General features: G+C 34.4%; 1 protein-coding gene across 1 annotated transcript in view; it reads right to left on the bottom strand.

Moving 5' to 3' along the window:
• Nucleotides 1-7,011: 7,011 nt before the first annotated feature.
• The window catches only part of LOC145255667 (uncharacterized protein C19orf47-like), a 54,326-nt gene continuing 46,382 nt past the window's right edge, over nucleotides 7,012-14,955 (bottom strand). The window contains exon 8 of the mRNA XM_080114226.1: nucleotides 7,012-8,141. Coding sequence (XP_079970352.1) covers nucleotides 7,996-8,141 — 146 coding nt within the window. The 3' untranslated portion in view covers nucleotides 7,012-7,995. The remainder of the gene's footprint in view (nucleotides 8,142-14,955) is intronic.

The following is a 14,955-nucleotide window of genomic DNA, read 5'->3' as shown; positions in this document are numbered from 1 at the left end:
CTCAAATTTCTAGGTTTCCGCTTTTTAACCTCAGTTTTCAATATGTGCCAGAGGTTTTCGATAGGGTTCAGGTCGGGACTCTGGCTAGGCCATTTCAAAACATTAATTTGATTATCCTCAAACCATTTCTTGACTATTTTGGCAGTATGTTTTGGATCATTATCCTGTTGAAGGACCCAGTTTGGTCCTAAATGGAGCTTCTCCGCATCCTGTCTAATGTTTTTCTTGAGTATCTCCAAATATGCCTCTTTCTTCATGGTTCCATCTATCTTGACCAAACTACCTGGACCACTAGCCGAAAAGGAGCCCCAAAACATTAGGCTACCACCACCATGTTTCACCGTGGGTATGGTGTTCTTTGGGTTGTAAGCTTCTCCTTTCTTCCTTCAAACGTAAGAAGCATCCATATGGCCAAACAATTCAATTTTTGTTTCGTCAATCCACAAAATACTTGAGAAAACGGACTCTGGAGAATTCACATGGGTCCTAGCAAACTTTAGACGTGCTGCAAGGTGTTTTCCGGTGTGCAATGGAGTCCTTCTTGGTCTTCTTCCTTTCAGACCATTTTCATGCAGAGTCCTTTGCAATGTTTGCCTTGATATTTTTATGCCAGAAGACTCCAGATTTTCTAAAATGTCCTTATTAGTGGTGGTTGGATTTGCATTAACACTTCTTACAATATTCCTGGTGGCTCTAGCAGACAGTTTCCTTTTTCTTCCTCTACCAATCAAGTTGTTTGTTGTGTGGTGGCTCTGGAATTTTTTGATGATGCTCTGTACTGTTGCTGTAGGGACCTCAAATTTCTTGAAAATTGACTTGTAACCTAAACCATCCTTATGTGAATTCACAATTTTAGTCCTAAGATCATTACTAAGCTCTTTTTTCTTCCCCATTCTAATAATTTTTATTCTTTTATTGGTTTTCAGTTGATATCATTTTAATTTCTGAAAAATGCAAAAAACGAAATGAAATTAATCAAAGGTTGTATAAAAGCATTCAAAATAAGAATCGAACAGAAAACAAACAGTCAGAAACTCGATTAATACTGAAAAAATAAGGGGGTATGATTATTTTTGAACATTGCAGATTTTATAAATAGCTGTATATTTCTTTTATTACAAGTATCCCGAGATTTTAAAATGACGAAAATGATCAGAAGAGGTTTATTAAGAATATGTATCAATATGGACGTAAACAATAAATTCTTACAAAAGTTACACCTAATAAACTCAATTTTCAAGGGGGGTATGAATAATATCGGGCACAACTGTATATATATACATATATATATATATATATATATATAAGAGATGGTGTTTTTTACAGAAGGCGAACTTTAGATTAAAATAAATCACAGAAAAATTATTTTATAATACAAATATATAATTTATTCCAAAGAGTAATTTTGGCATTTATAATTTAAATACTGTTTCGGAAAATTAGTCCTCACAGCTTGGGTGTATATGGCATAATCTAGCAGGCAAATTTTTACAAATGCTACACATTAGGCTGTATTACGTCAATAACGTGTCAAATTTTGTCTTCTTAGTGGTCTATTATGGTTGGTTTACCAGTGTGGATTGGGGGGGTTTATGTATCACTAAAGAAACTAATCTAAGGGATGAAATCGTACAAATGAGGTTGACAGGTCCATATATCGAAATTCTTTGTTCACTAAATGTTTCTTTCGGTAAATTGGTGACATCACACTCCCTATGGGATGTGGTCCCGTCCTGCTGAAACCACATGAGGAATTGCCAAACCAAGCTAAACTCAATATAATTGTCAGTTTCTAACTCTGAAATTAAAGAAAATAGAGCTGACAATTTAAATTTCGCTGTCCCTAAAAACAAAAACACTCTATATACATAAACAAAGACCCAAACTATTTGACTAGCGTCAACCGTGAGAGATGCAGTTGAATTTAAACATTTATTCTTATTAAATGCTTTAACGTCAGTCAGAGAGTTATTTAATCAATATATGACGATCTACATATCTTAAAATATATATGAAATAAAGTGATGTTTAGATCGTAATTTGCTTCAGACATTTCCGGAACTGACTCCTTATAGCCGCTACTCTTAAAATATATATAAAATAAAGTGATGTTTAGATCGTAATTTGCTTCAGACATTTCCGGGACTGACTCCTTATAGTCCCTACTTATAAAATATATATGAAATAAACTGATGTTTAGATTGTAATTTACTCCAGACATTTCCGGGACTGACTCCTTGTAGCCCCAACTCTTAAAATATATCTTCTCTATATAAATAAAATGAACTCATTTTTTCCCATCTGATTTTTGACATTAATAGGATTAAAAATCAAGATATTTCATGCAAATGTAATATGCACAAACGGCAGAACAATATCTGAGGTGTGTTATAGGCTTATTATTTCTCAAATTCCTCGATAATCTTAGATTTCTATACTTTTTCTGCTGAGAAGTCACGGCCAAAATCGGTTAAGATCAATGGAAATGGTAAAATATTTTCTCTCTAATAAATTCCTCCTCCCCCTGCCACCACTTAACACCGTTTGGGGATCGTTCACAAGGAACAGTTGAGAAGAGAACACCAGTTTGGCTTCATAGTTCTTTCATGTGAAGTTATTTAAAATCACTAAACTAAGCTGCAGTGCTCTGTGGCGTAGTGGTTAGCGTGCTGGACAATTCACATTATATTTTCACGTTCGCGCCGACCTACCGTAGTCGTTTTTTTTTTTTTTTTTTTTTCTAAACAACTGGAATGGACTTTTCTTGGTGGTCGAACTGTTAATGGTGCAGATGTTTTTTGTTTTTTTTTGTTTTTTTTCACACTTTATTTTCCTACTTTTACTCATGACTCCGGGTTTGATCCTTCCTACTTACCTACCATAACATTTTGTAAAACTCCCCCCCCCCCCGTCCCGGAAACAAACACTCGGGCAACGCCGGGTACCCCCGCTAGTATAAAATAAAGTGATGTTTAGATTGTAAACTGCTTCAGCCATTACCAGAATTTACACCATACACTTCACTGTTAAAATATATATGAAATAAAGTGATTTTCAACGTAAACTACTTCAGCCATTTCTGTGACTGGCTCCTTATGCCCCTTCCATTCCCTCCAGCCGCCTTCACAATAAAATGTAGAGAAATAAGGTACTTATACAGTATTCTACCTATATGAGAAAACAATGAAAAGTCATACTACTCAACAATTTAACGTGAATTTTGATTTTAAAAACTTTTATGGACGTCGCAGGTAAGATTTTCTGTTTTTTTTTATATATGGATATTATACTGCACAAGTACATTATTTGATGGGTAGATTACTGTATAAGTACCTTTAATACCTTATTTCTTATTTAAAAATGAAACTACTTGATTATTTTACATAATTTTTAGTTGTGTTAACTTTTCCGTACGCCACAGCTAAGAGTTTGTTCTCGCTGGTAGCTGCCATTGGTCTTCACTGGGATTTTAGTGGCAATAAGCCTCCCCAATGTCCCAGTTCTCTTCACACTTGTCCAGTGGAGGTGTGGTCAGCTCTTATCATTATTGTGTATATTATTAACATTATTATTCAATTATTTTATCTGTATTCTTAAGTCACTTTCCCTTTTTCTTATTTGCACTGAACTGGTCCTTATTTTGAGTTTGGTTTTCTGTTTGAACTAGTAACCCAGTTTTTTTACAGTGAATGTCTGTCTGGGTCACTCTAACATAACTGTCCCTTTTATTGTCGTTACAAATTTGAGATGATCGTTTTCTTTTTATGTTCCCTCTTCATTTCAAATGGTTCTCTGGCTACTGAAGCATGGTTCGCCAAGTATCACATCTTTAATTGAAAAAATTAAACACATGGGAAAACGCTCTTCTTCGAACGCTTGGATTATTTTTACTTTGGATTCTTAAACAAGATTATTATTCATGTAAATATTGCCTCTCATGACTATTTGGATTCTACCTGACCACTACATATCCTTTTACCTCCATTTTTCATTTCTTTTCAGCATTTCGTGAACTTTTATGCATATACGATTAGTTTCATATTGTGCAATTTCAATTTATGCTAGTATATCAGCAAAGTCACAGCTTTGCTATAATAATTATTTTGCTAAAATCTTTTCTCTTATGAAAAGAACGCATTCTTTAAAACTCTGCGGATTAAGGAATTCTTAATGTTACTTTGAGTTTCCAGCTGAATAATAAATTCTTGTAAATTAAAATTTAGTTTTTAATTTTGTTCTTTAGTATATACTAGCAGTTCAGCCCGGCTTTGCCCGGGCCCTTTGTACTGTTCATAACTTTATGTGCATATGTATATAATATATATATATATAACTACTTCATTTACTCACATAAAATTAATATACGAAAGTATAGATTTATGCGTAAACTTTAAGTATTTACTTCAAAAGTGCTCAATACGTGGGTAGAGCTAGTTAGTAATTTATAAAATATATATGGTGATTAAGCTACACTGAATATTCGGCGTTTCATCCACTCTAGGATTCGTCAGGCTTATGCACAAATTCTGTGGTTGTTTCTCGTTTTTATATGTTCCTCTTCTGTTGAGGATTTTATTTAGCCAATCAGCTTTCTAGTATCCACCGCGCCCCTTCCTATCAGCCAATGGGCATGCATTTTATTGAACAAAGGATCTGCTTTAGAACTAGTTTGCTTTATATATATATATATATATATATATAAATATACATATGTGTACATACATATACACACATATATATACATATATATATATATACATATATGTGTGTGATCGTTTATGTATATTCATGTTTATTTAATTTATTTATTTATTTTCTATTGTTTCTGTTAGTTTTAAAGCTATTTTGTATCGCTATCCTAGAGTAAGTTTTATTTTGTGAACACAGTTGTTTGCTATTTCTCTTCTACAGTTTAATAGATTTTGGGGTTCTTTAAAGCACAGGATAGCAAATTTTTCATGAAGGCATAATCTACATGGGTCGTCTAGGTCCCTACACGTGGTAGCTTGTCTTATTTTCCATTCGACTACCGGCGAATGTCCGCTTTCTTTGAGTTCCTGTAGAAGAGAAATAGCAAACAACTGTGTTCACAAAATAAAACTTACTCTAGGATAGCGATACAAAATAGCTTTAAAACTAACAAAAATAATAGAAAATAAATAAATAAATAAATTAAATAAACATGAATATACATAAACGATCACACACATATATGCATGTATATATATATATATATATATATATGTATATATATGTGCGTATATGTATGTACACATATGTATATTTATATATATATATATATATATATATATATATATAAAAAAAAAAAAAGGAAAAGGTCTGCCTTATACCACTAACCTAGTTCTAAAACAGATCCTTTGTTCAATAAAATTCATGCCTATTGGCTGATAGGAAGGGGCGCGGTGGATACTAGAAAGCTGATTGGCTAAATAAAATCCTCAACAGAAGAGGAACATATAAAAACGAGAAACAATCACAGAATTTGCGCATAAGCCTGACAAATCCTAGAGTGGATGACACGCCGAATATTAAGTGGAGCTTAATCGCCATATATATTTTATAAATTACTATATATATATATATATATATATATATATATATATATATATATATATATATATATATATATATATATATATATTAAAAAGTTTGACTCATGTCCAGGTACCCTACATCTAAAATTTCAAGCGTTTAGACCCAAAATTAGTGGAGGAGTTTGGTAGAGTTTTAATGGTCAAATCGTTGAACTTTGACCCCTTGAGAGCCAAAATTCTGGATGAAAAACCAATTAAAAAGATTTTCCCGAATCTCATTACCCCTTATGTCAAATCTTGAGTCTGTAGACTGAAAATTGACAGAGTAATTTGGTAGAGAAATGTACACACAGACAGACAATTTCACATATATATATATATATAAAACCTGCTTTTCTCTTCTCTTCATTAAGCTTCAAAATACTATGATGTAAATAGTTTCTTTAATTTGATGATTAAATAAACTTTTACTTAACTTTGATTTACCATCAATTATTTGTTATGTACGAAAGCAGTTCTAAAAGTAAAGCCTCCTATCTTTTTTCTTTTTTAACAAATTAATCCAGCTTTGATAGAGTTCGAAATCCGCTTCAAAACCAAGTAGGTGATGCCCTTTTCTCTTCCCTGCAATCTCTTTCCCACAGAAGAGATGTTGCAAGCCTGTCTCTACTCTATCGTTATTTTCATAGCAAGTGCTCGACTTAACTCCAATCTATGGTTCCCCCTTGCTAAACTTTGACAAAACAGCACTCAACTAGCAACAACCACTATATACAGTTTCCCCCACTCTATCTGTGCCAAAATCTAAATGCAGATTCCATGAGCAAAACTTCCTTACCAGAACTGCCAGCCTGAGGAACACTGTTCCGCTGGCTTGCTTCTAAGTTGAATACAACATGGTAGCCTTCAAATCCAATGTAAACAAGTTCTTGAGCCATCCTCATAAATTCTATCAAATACATTTATTAACCCTTATCCTCAAGTGGCTTGTGAGCCTTGATAAGTGGTGATATTCAAGTAAAAAAATAAATAAATAAATAAAAAAACGAAAGTACCGATGTATGTTGTGAACCAGATGTATCTCGGTGTTCACTCGCCAGAACATGACATTAACACCTGGATTATGCCAAGCATCACAAATAAAATCTTAACATTCATTTTTTTAAATAATAATAACTGCCAAGAAGAAGCAAAAATTAATATTTTGACCGTCAAATGATTTTAAAGGAAACGTTTTAAAAAAAAAAGGTTCAAAGAAAATTTTTTTGTAATTGAGCGCGCCGCGTTGTGATTGGCTGATCGGCGCGTTATGTCAGACAGCAGCTAAACCTCAGCTGTTGCTTGGTATAATCCGGCTGTTCACGTCATGTTCTGGCCAAAGCCGAGGGAACGCCGAGATATGTTTGGTTCATAATGTGCACCAGTACCCAAAAAATAAATAAAAACAGAAAAAACATTTTTGTTTCGCATATGGTACTTTTTTTTAACACATTATGTACATAGATACGGACATAAAATTTCAAGGGACTTGGTGGTGGTGTGTAAAAAATAAGAATTATCCCTCATGCATAGATGTTTTTGATGTCAAGTATTACAAATGTTCTGTTTCAGATGTTAATTTGGATAAAAACCAAATTTATTCAGGTAGGCAGGGATATGTGCATGCATGCGCTCAGGTTTTTCTGCATTAAAAAAACGAATAGGGAACAAAACTTGGCCATATTATTTGGATTCTTCGGACATCTGTTCTCATCTTTAGCGTCATTTTCAGAAAGTTTCAGTCGATGTAACCTCCGACCTTCTTCGAGTGTATCTTGTCGAACTCAGGAAGTGTTTCTGTCAAATTTAGGAATCTGCAGAGAGTTCAACTAAAAGTTTTACAAGTTAAACAAGATACACCTGAAAAAAGAAAAATAAATAAATAAAAAAATATAAAAGAGGTAACATCGACCGAAACGTTATGCAAATAAAAGTCACGATGAGAACAGTAGTCCGAAGAATCCAAATACTACGAATGATCGATCCTCATCTCAAAAATTCAGAAACGTACAACTTGGCTGATTGCTCGGCACTGCGAGACACTTGTCTCCGCTCCCAGGAAGGAAGCCAGCTATCAAAGCTCACCACCAGAGAGACTCATGGCCATCATCAACACAATGACGATCTCCCATGAAACAAGCATGAAGTTTCTTTTTTTTTTTAAAAAAAAAAAAAAAAACATCTTACAGAAAGAGTACTGCATAAACATGACGACACGTATGATGTGAGGGGATCACAACTGAGTCAAGATGGTGTCGTGTAGTTAGAGTTTTAAAATTAATGGGCTGGTGTCAACTGAGGTATGAATGTAGGGGGTCAGTTCTGTTTGGGGTGCAAATTTAAGTCACTTATTCTTTTCATACATTCATGCTCCGATGACAACACGTGTTCGTATGAGCCCTCAGGACAGGATTGGTCGGCCAAGGCGGCTGAACACACCGTTGTTATCGTTATTGTTGCCACTCGTGCTGAAGTCCTTGTCATTTTCGTGGAGTTCGTCGGCTGTTGACGTCACCTCCGACTGAACACCTAGTCGAGATTTCACACCTGTAAGAGAGGAAAATAAACGTCAAAACTGTGAAGTGAACAAATTTTAAAAACGTTTAGAGGATTTGGACTATTCTTTTCGTCTTGGATGCTATTCTCACTGTAATAGAACTGCCGACACTATGTTAGCAGCAGCAACCATATACAAATGACCAAGCCGGCTGTATGATGTGACAGCAGAGATAAAAAAAGGACACACGTGTTCAGAGAAGCAAGTATTTGAAACGTGTTCGAGGCATAGATGATTTGATACAGCTAACGAGTCTGTCTGTTACTGAATATATATATATATATATATATATATATTAAGTAAAGTGATTTTCAATTTAAAAATTTAAAAAAAATTTTTTAAATTTAAATCAAATTTTAATTAAATTAAAAATCAGTTTCATAAGAAGGAACAACAACAAAGTCAATTATCTGTACGATCGTTTCGGAAATCCGTGCTTTTTATTTGTGGTATACATGAAGTTATGTAGAACAATTATACATAGTTTTTTTGGTAAGCACGGTCTCTTCATCAGCAAATTTAGGAGGATTTTTATTGAATTTAAAAGACACCATAAATAAACCTAGCATTAAAAGTAAGGCAGATGAATCTGAAAAAATTGAAATAAAAGGTTTGGATTTAAAATTTATAAGAAAATTAATATAGGTTATAGATAGAAATGAGTAGAAAAAATATATTTTTGAATTTACATAATAAATTTGATTTAAAAATATATAGAGATAGTTACCTTTTAGTTTTTCTTTTTTTGATTTTTTTGAAATCAGGAACTGTGTTTAAAGTAGTCATTTAGATGTTTGCTATATATATATATATAAGCCTGACGAATCCTAGCATGGATGAAATGCAGAATATTCTGTGTAGCTTAATTGCCATATATATTTTTATAACTTATATATATATATATATATGAGTATCGGCTGAAGAGAGCTTGATACGGGTATCTAAAATTGTCCCCTATTATCAGGTTTGAAACCGACGGTACCGATAACTTGCCCCATCTAAACTTTCTGTAAATAAGAAATATAAATAATACGCTCTTATTTTCGGATTTTTTTCTTATAAAGAGAGCACTTTGCTAATATCCTTTTCCCCCCCCCCCTCCAAAAAAAAAATATATATATATATATATATATATATATGTATAAAACGTTGGTGCAAAAGTGTTTGCTGATTCGATATTTAATCTTGAAAATGAAAAGCTTTTTTTGACAAAAAATATTTCTTGATAATATAAATATATGAAATGAATTTCTGTACGATTGCTTCAGAGATGGTATCAACTTCATTAATATACAAACTCATCCTCAGCACAAGTAGGGAGATTGACACCCAATTTATACGTAACGGCCGCAGACTCTGAATTAACAGCAGCAGCCATATATGATGTGACAGCCGAGACAAAAAAAAACACAAGAGTTTAGAGAAGCAGAGATTGTAGACATGTTCGAGACGTAGGGGATTCGAAACATGTTCAAGACATGAGAGAGCGGAAATGGACGTATTACACATGTGGCCTGCGAACCACAGGGAGAGACATGTCCTTAACCTAGCCAGACAAAGAGAGAGTACCACATGTTCAACATGGCAGGGTCTTATTATCTGTATATCAAAAATAAAGTTAAAAAATCTGTATAATGTATGTACCCATGACGGAATGAAAATATTTTCCAAAAATCATGTAAATTGTTCAAGTAGTTTTATTTTTAATCAAGAAAATCGTTTTTATGCAATCAATGGAAATCTGTAGGCATTACAACATAAATCTTGCAAGTTTTAATTATTGTTGACTTATCTGTACTTTTTTTTTTTTCAAGTTGTTACTCACAAAATTTGATTTTCATATTTCAAAATAAGACTACCTGATCAATTTAAATGATTTTTAGAATATGATATTTTCTGTAGCGTCATAGTACATACAGATTTGTTTTTATTTTTTAATATATGGGAATTCTGGACAAGACCACAATTAATTTAAAACTTCTATTCAGTCATGGATGACAGAATGAGACTAAACTACCCTTGTGGATTCAATAAAGTACTCTATTCAAAACTCTTTACAGATTCCCGAATTTGTTATAAAGTTTCAAGATACATGCAAAGAAGTTTGGCTGTTACATCGGCCAAAACGTCGCAAGAATAACAACCAAGATGCAAACCATAGTCTGAATAGATACAAATTAACAATCCTCACCTCAAAAATTCAGAAACGTGTGTATATTTAGATATAATAAACACACAATACATCATAAATGAATAGAACATGTGTAAACAAACATTATTTCCTCATTTAGAAGCTGGAGGCCAAAATTAGGAAATACAGAGTAGAATGATAAAGTTGTCGCCTTAAAGAAAACACTGCAGCTTCATTTAAAAACCTTTTATTGAAATAATCAATTCAGGTAACTTGATTATATAGAATAGCTAACATCTATTTAATGTAACTGCTTTCAGCCTCAATCACTGCCTTGATACGGGTCCAGAACTGGGAGCATGCCTTTATTGTTCACTTTCAAGCTGACTTCGAAGATGTGAGGTGGCATGATGTGGCCATCACTTGAAACCACATCAAAGACTATAAACGTAGCCAGAAACTTCCTTGAGCTGTGCCCTGAATGTTGAACCATTCAAATCTGCATTTTGATGGTGCTGGCAATGGTCCTGTTGTCATAACTTGGATCGGTAGAGAGCATGAGTTGTACAGTGGCGCATCTCTGACCTCGTGCGTTCAACATTGTGTCATTTTCAGACATGATAGAAGGCTTCTAACGCTATTGGGATTTGTACACAACTGGCTAACTAATAGATGGTCTGCAACAATAAAAAACAAAAAAGCAAACTGGTTTTCATCAAACGGAAATGGAATCATGCCGTCTTTTCTATGGCAACAATTTTATAATTCTACCCTGTAGTGACAAAGGTTTCTGGCCAGTTCCGAGGCCTCTTCAAGAAGGTCATCAAAACCAAAGGTAAATTCATCAAATGAAATCACCAAAACAAGTCGTATGGACAAACTGACCCAAATTTAATAAATTTTCCTCCAACTTTTCACACGCCCATTTTTAGTAGATAGATCATTTTTACTTGGTCATTTCATAAATAGCCTGTTATTTGTGTGAAGTTTTTTTTTTTTTTTTTTTGATAAATACCACAAGATTCATAATTCTTTTTTTTTTTTCTTTTTAAATTCAAAACAAAAAAGAAAATGATTATTGAAATCGTTTTCTTCTTTTGTTTCAAGTGAGGACCACATCATGCCACCTCACATCTTCGAAGTCGGCTTGAAAGTGAACACCAAAGGTATGCTCCCAGTTCTGGACCTGTATCGAAGCAGTGATTGGGGCTGAAAGCAGTTACATTAAATAGATGTCAGCTATTCTATATAAGGAAGTTACCTGAATTGATTATTTCGTTTTCTTTTGTTTTTGTTTTTTATTATAATATACAAATTTTAAATATAAAATAAAAAACATTAAGTAACTTGGGGCGACCAAGAGAGACAATTTTTTCTTCTGGTCATAAATTATCTCCCTTCATTAAAAGAGCACGGGAGATAACTCATAAGCAAAATAAAGAGGAATTATCTCCCATCTAACTTATGACAGCCACAAGAGAATTCCTCCTTGTTCGGAGTTATCTCCCTTGTTCTACGATCATTATAGGATTGTTTTATTTATCCTCTCTCGCACGGCAGAAGGTCAGGAAATTAAGACTGAAAATTCGATGCCCAGAAAGCAGAACCCTCTGGCCTAGAAAAAATGACTTGGTAAACCCATCGTCATTTCCTGAGAAAATAAGCAATAAACTAACCCCTTCTCAAAGGGCGAGAAATTAAAGCCTGGGAAAGTGAATCTCCTAGAACTGCACAGGAGTACAGGACTATACATCAAACCAACAGATAAGTTATCATCAAAAATGGCTTAGACTGCCGATCTGGTTTTATTTTAACTACATATGTTTTTCCACATATGCTTCTAGGAAAGGATTTTCAACGTTCTGGGAAGTATAAGAAATATAAAAACGACGTCGTTTTTCATTTATTTTATTTGGAAATATTCATTTGCATTAAATATAAAAAGACATAAATAAATTAGGCACAAGGTCATTCAAAAGTGTGGGATAACGGGTATCGTTAGTCATCCTTGGTCTCAAGCACTTAAAATTGTCTATCCTACAATTAGCTAAAAATACCTCAGTCACCACAATACCACATTCACTCCAGGGACTGCCCTACTTAAGATAAACCAAAATTTATTGAATTTTTTACAGCAATAACATTCCATTGGCAAGGGAATAGGGAATAAAGAAACAACAAAAATTGATTAATAAGGCCCTGCCAACCCTTTCTAAATAATAGACCATTCACTGTTTTTTTAGTTTGCTGGAAACAAGCAGGTTAATTTTATTTTGATACAAGCATGGGTGCCCAGCGTTGCCCGGGTGTTTGGGAGGGGGGGGGGGAAGTGGTAGTAGGAAGGCAGGCTTGAACCCGTACCACAAAGGAGGAAAAGAATGGGGAAAAAAAAAGTGACGTCTTTGCTGTTACGACCACCACCAAGTGATGTAGGTTTAAATTAAGGCTAGACAATCGAAAAGAGGGAATGCCTTTCGAAAATTTAGCCAATTTTTCGGTATTTGTCATCTGAAGGGTCGAGCTTCAAAACGATACTGATCTTGTGAAAATCCATCGCCTCTGTCGAAAGTTTTAGGCAAACATGCAAACATACATACATTTATATATTTGTAGCTCAAATTTTCGACCCAAACCGATTAAAAAGATTGCCCTATCTCTGAATACCCTTTATGTAAAATTCCAAATGTTTAGACCAGAAATTGTATGAGTAATTTGGTAGAAAAGTGGTCAAATTATTTTTAACTTTGACCCCTATTATGGCCCCCTAAACATTTATTGTTTTGGGCTCAAATCAAGTTATTAAGTTAGATCCATGTCCAAGGAACTTATATCTAAAATTTCAAGTGTTTGGACCCAAAATTGGCGGAGGAGTTTGGTAGAGTTCTCAAAGGTCAAATCGTTGAACTTTGACCCCTTAACAGGCAAATTGCTGGCCAAAAACTGATTACAAAGATTTTCCTAAATCTCATTAACCTGTGTATCAAATTTCGAGTCTAAAGACTGAAAATTGACAGTTGTTGTGTAGGGAAATGTAGACAGACACTTTCACTTTTATAGATATATAGATTTGGAGTAGCCACTTATGCTTTTCACAAAATGTAATGAAATTAATTAAAATGAAATTGGCCTGCCTTGATAGAGTTCAAAATAGACTTCGTAGCCTCGTAGGAAATGTCCTTTTCTCTTCCTTGAACCTCTATCTCACAGAAGAGATGTTGCGAGTTTGTCTCTGATGTATCGTTATTTTCATGGAAAGTGTTCGACTGAGCTTCAATCTATGGTCCCCCCTCGCAAAACTTTCACAAGAAACACTCGTCTAGCTGTAAACACTATCAATAATTCCCCCCACTCTTTATCTGTGCCTAAACCTAAACGTAGATTCCATGAACAAAGCTTCTTTCTTAGAACTGCACGCCTGTGGAATTGTCTTCCGTTTTCCTGCTTTCCGGCTGACTACAATATGGTTGTCTTCAAGTCTAACGTAAATAAGTTCTTGATGAGCCGTTCCATATAAGTTATCAAATTTACCAAATTTTCATTACTAATGATTACTATATTGTCCAATTTCTACTGTACACTCTTTAACCCTTATCCTTGAGTGGCCTCTTGGCCTTGATAATGTGGTGATGCCTATGTAAAAAAAAAAAAAAAAAATCATTAAAAGATCTGGTCAGAGAAAGCTTAGTTTGGAAGTGAACTTTTAAAGCCATCCAACACCAGTCAGCACGTAGCATGGACATTAAATCAAATATAATCATGACTTCATCCTTTTATGACATCACATGCAACTACCATTCATTCTTTTATGATAATACACACAGGTTTTGGCAACGAATGTTATAATCATGTTGACACACTGGTTATATTCTACCTACTTGTCACGGAATGAAGATTGCACATTCCAAAAATCACAAAAAATTGATCAAGTAGTTTTTTTTTATTTATTTATGTAAAACAAAGTTGCCGTTTTTATTGATAAGTGACTGACGAGGAAAGAAAACACAAAACTTAAGCAACGTTGAGCCTGGTCATTACTAAAATGGGTGACCAATTTGGGAATTCCAGGGGTTGTATGTAGCAGAACGTCGACACCTCCCTGCAAGAGTTGCAAAAACCTAACATCGTCATCTCCCCTAACAGGGATATACATGCAACTGAGGACCGCTTGTGAATTTCATACTCCCATGGAACTTCCTCCTTTGGCGGAAGCCTGTTAAACCTGAATAGGGTTAGTGCCGTTTCACACACACGCACAACTAACGTTTATCATGTATGATATCACGCTACTTCACTATTCATTCTTTAAGATGCCATGCTCCTCATTCCTACTGTTCGACATCACACAAATGGTTGTTGCAATAAAGGGTGCAAGTGCACTGGTTGATCACCGGAAGAATTATCTTTTAAAAGCTGCTTATTGTGGCTCATTGAGTTTGTATCAGGTGTATTCAGGTCTGTACGGCATGTGGGAGTTGAAAACTCTCAGCCTAACTCGATTGTCACCCTTTAACTCAGAAGAGCGACCTAGCTACGTCACTTCCTGTTCCCCATATTTCTTCCTCTTTTGGGCTGGACTTTCAAGCAGTCAAGATGTGACAAACACCGCTCCAGTGGTGCCATGAGCCACCAGCGTGTTCCTGACTAGCCAGTCAACCGCAAGTAACGTTACTCAT

This window comes from Euprymna scolopes, chromosome 31 (genome assembly GCF_053919585.1).
Source record: "Euprymna scolopes isolate OS-2025 chromosome 31, ASM5391958v1, whole genome shotgun sequence".
In the NCBI taxonomy this organism is placed as follows: domain Eukaryota; kingdom Metazoa; phylum Mollusca; class Cephalopoda; order Sepiida; family Sepiolidae; genus Euprymna; species Euprymna scolopes.
This window is presented reverse-complemented; position numbering and strand designations above follow the sequence as displayed.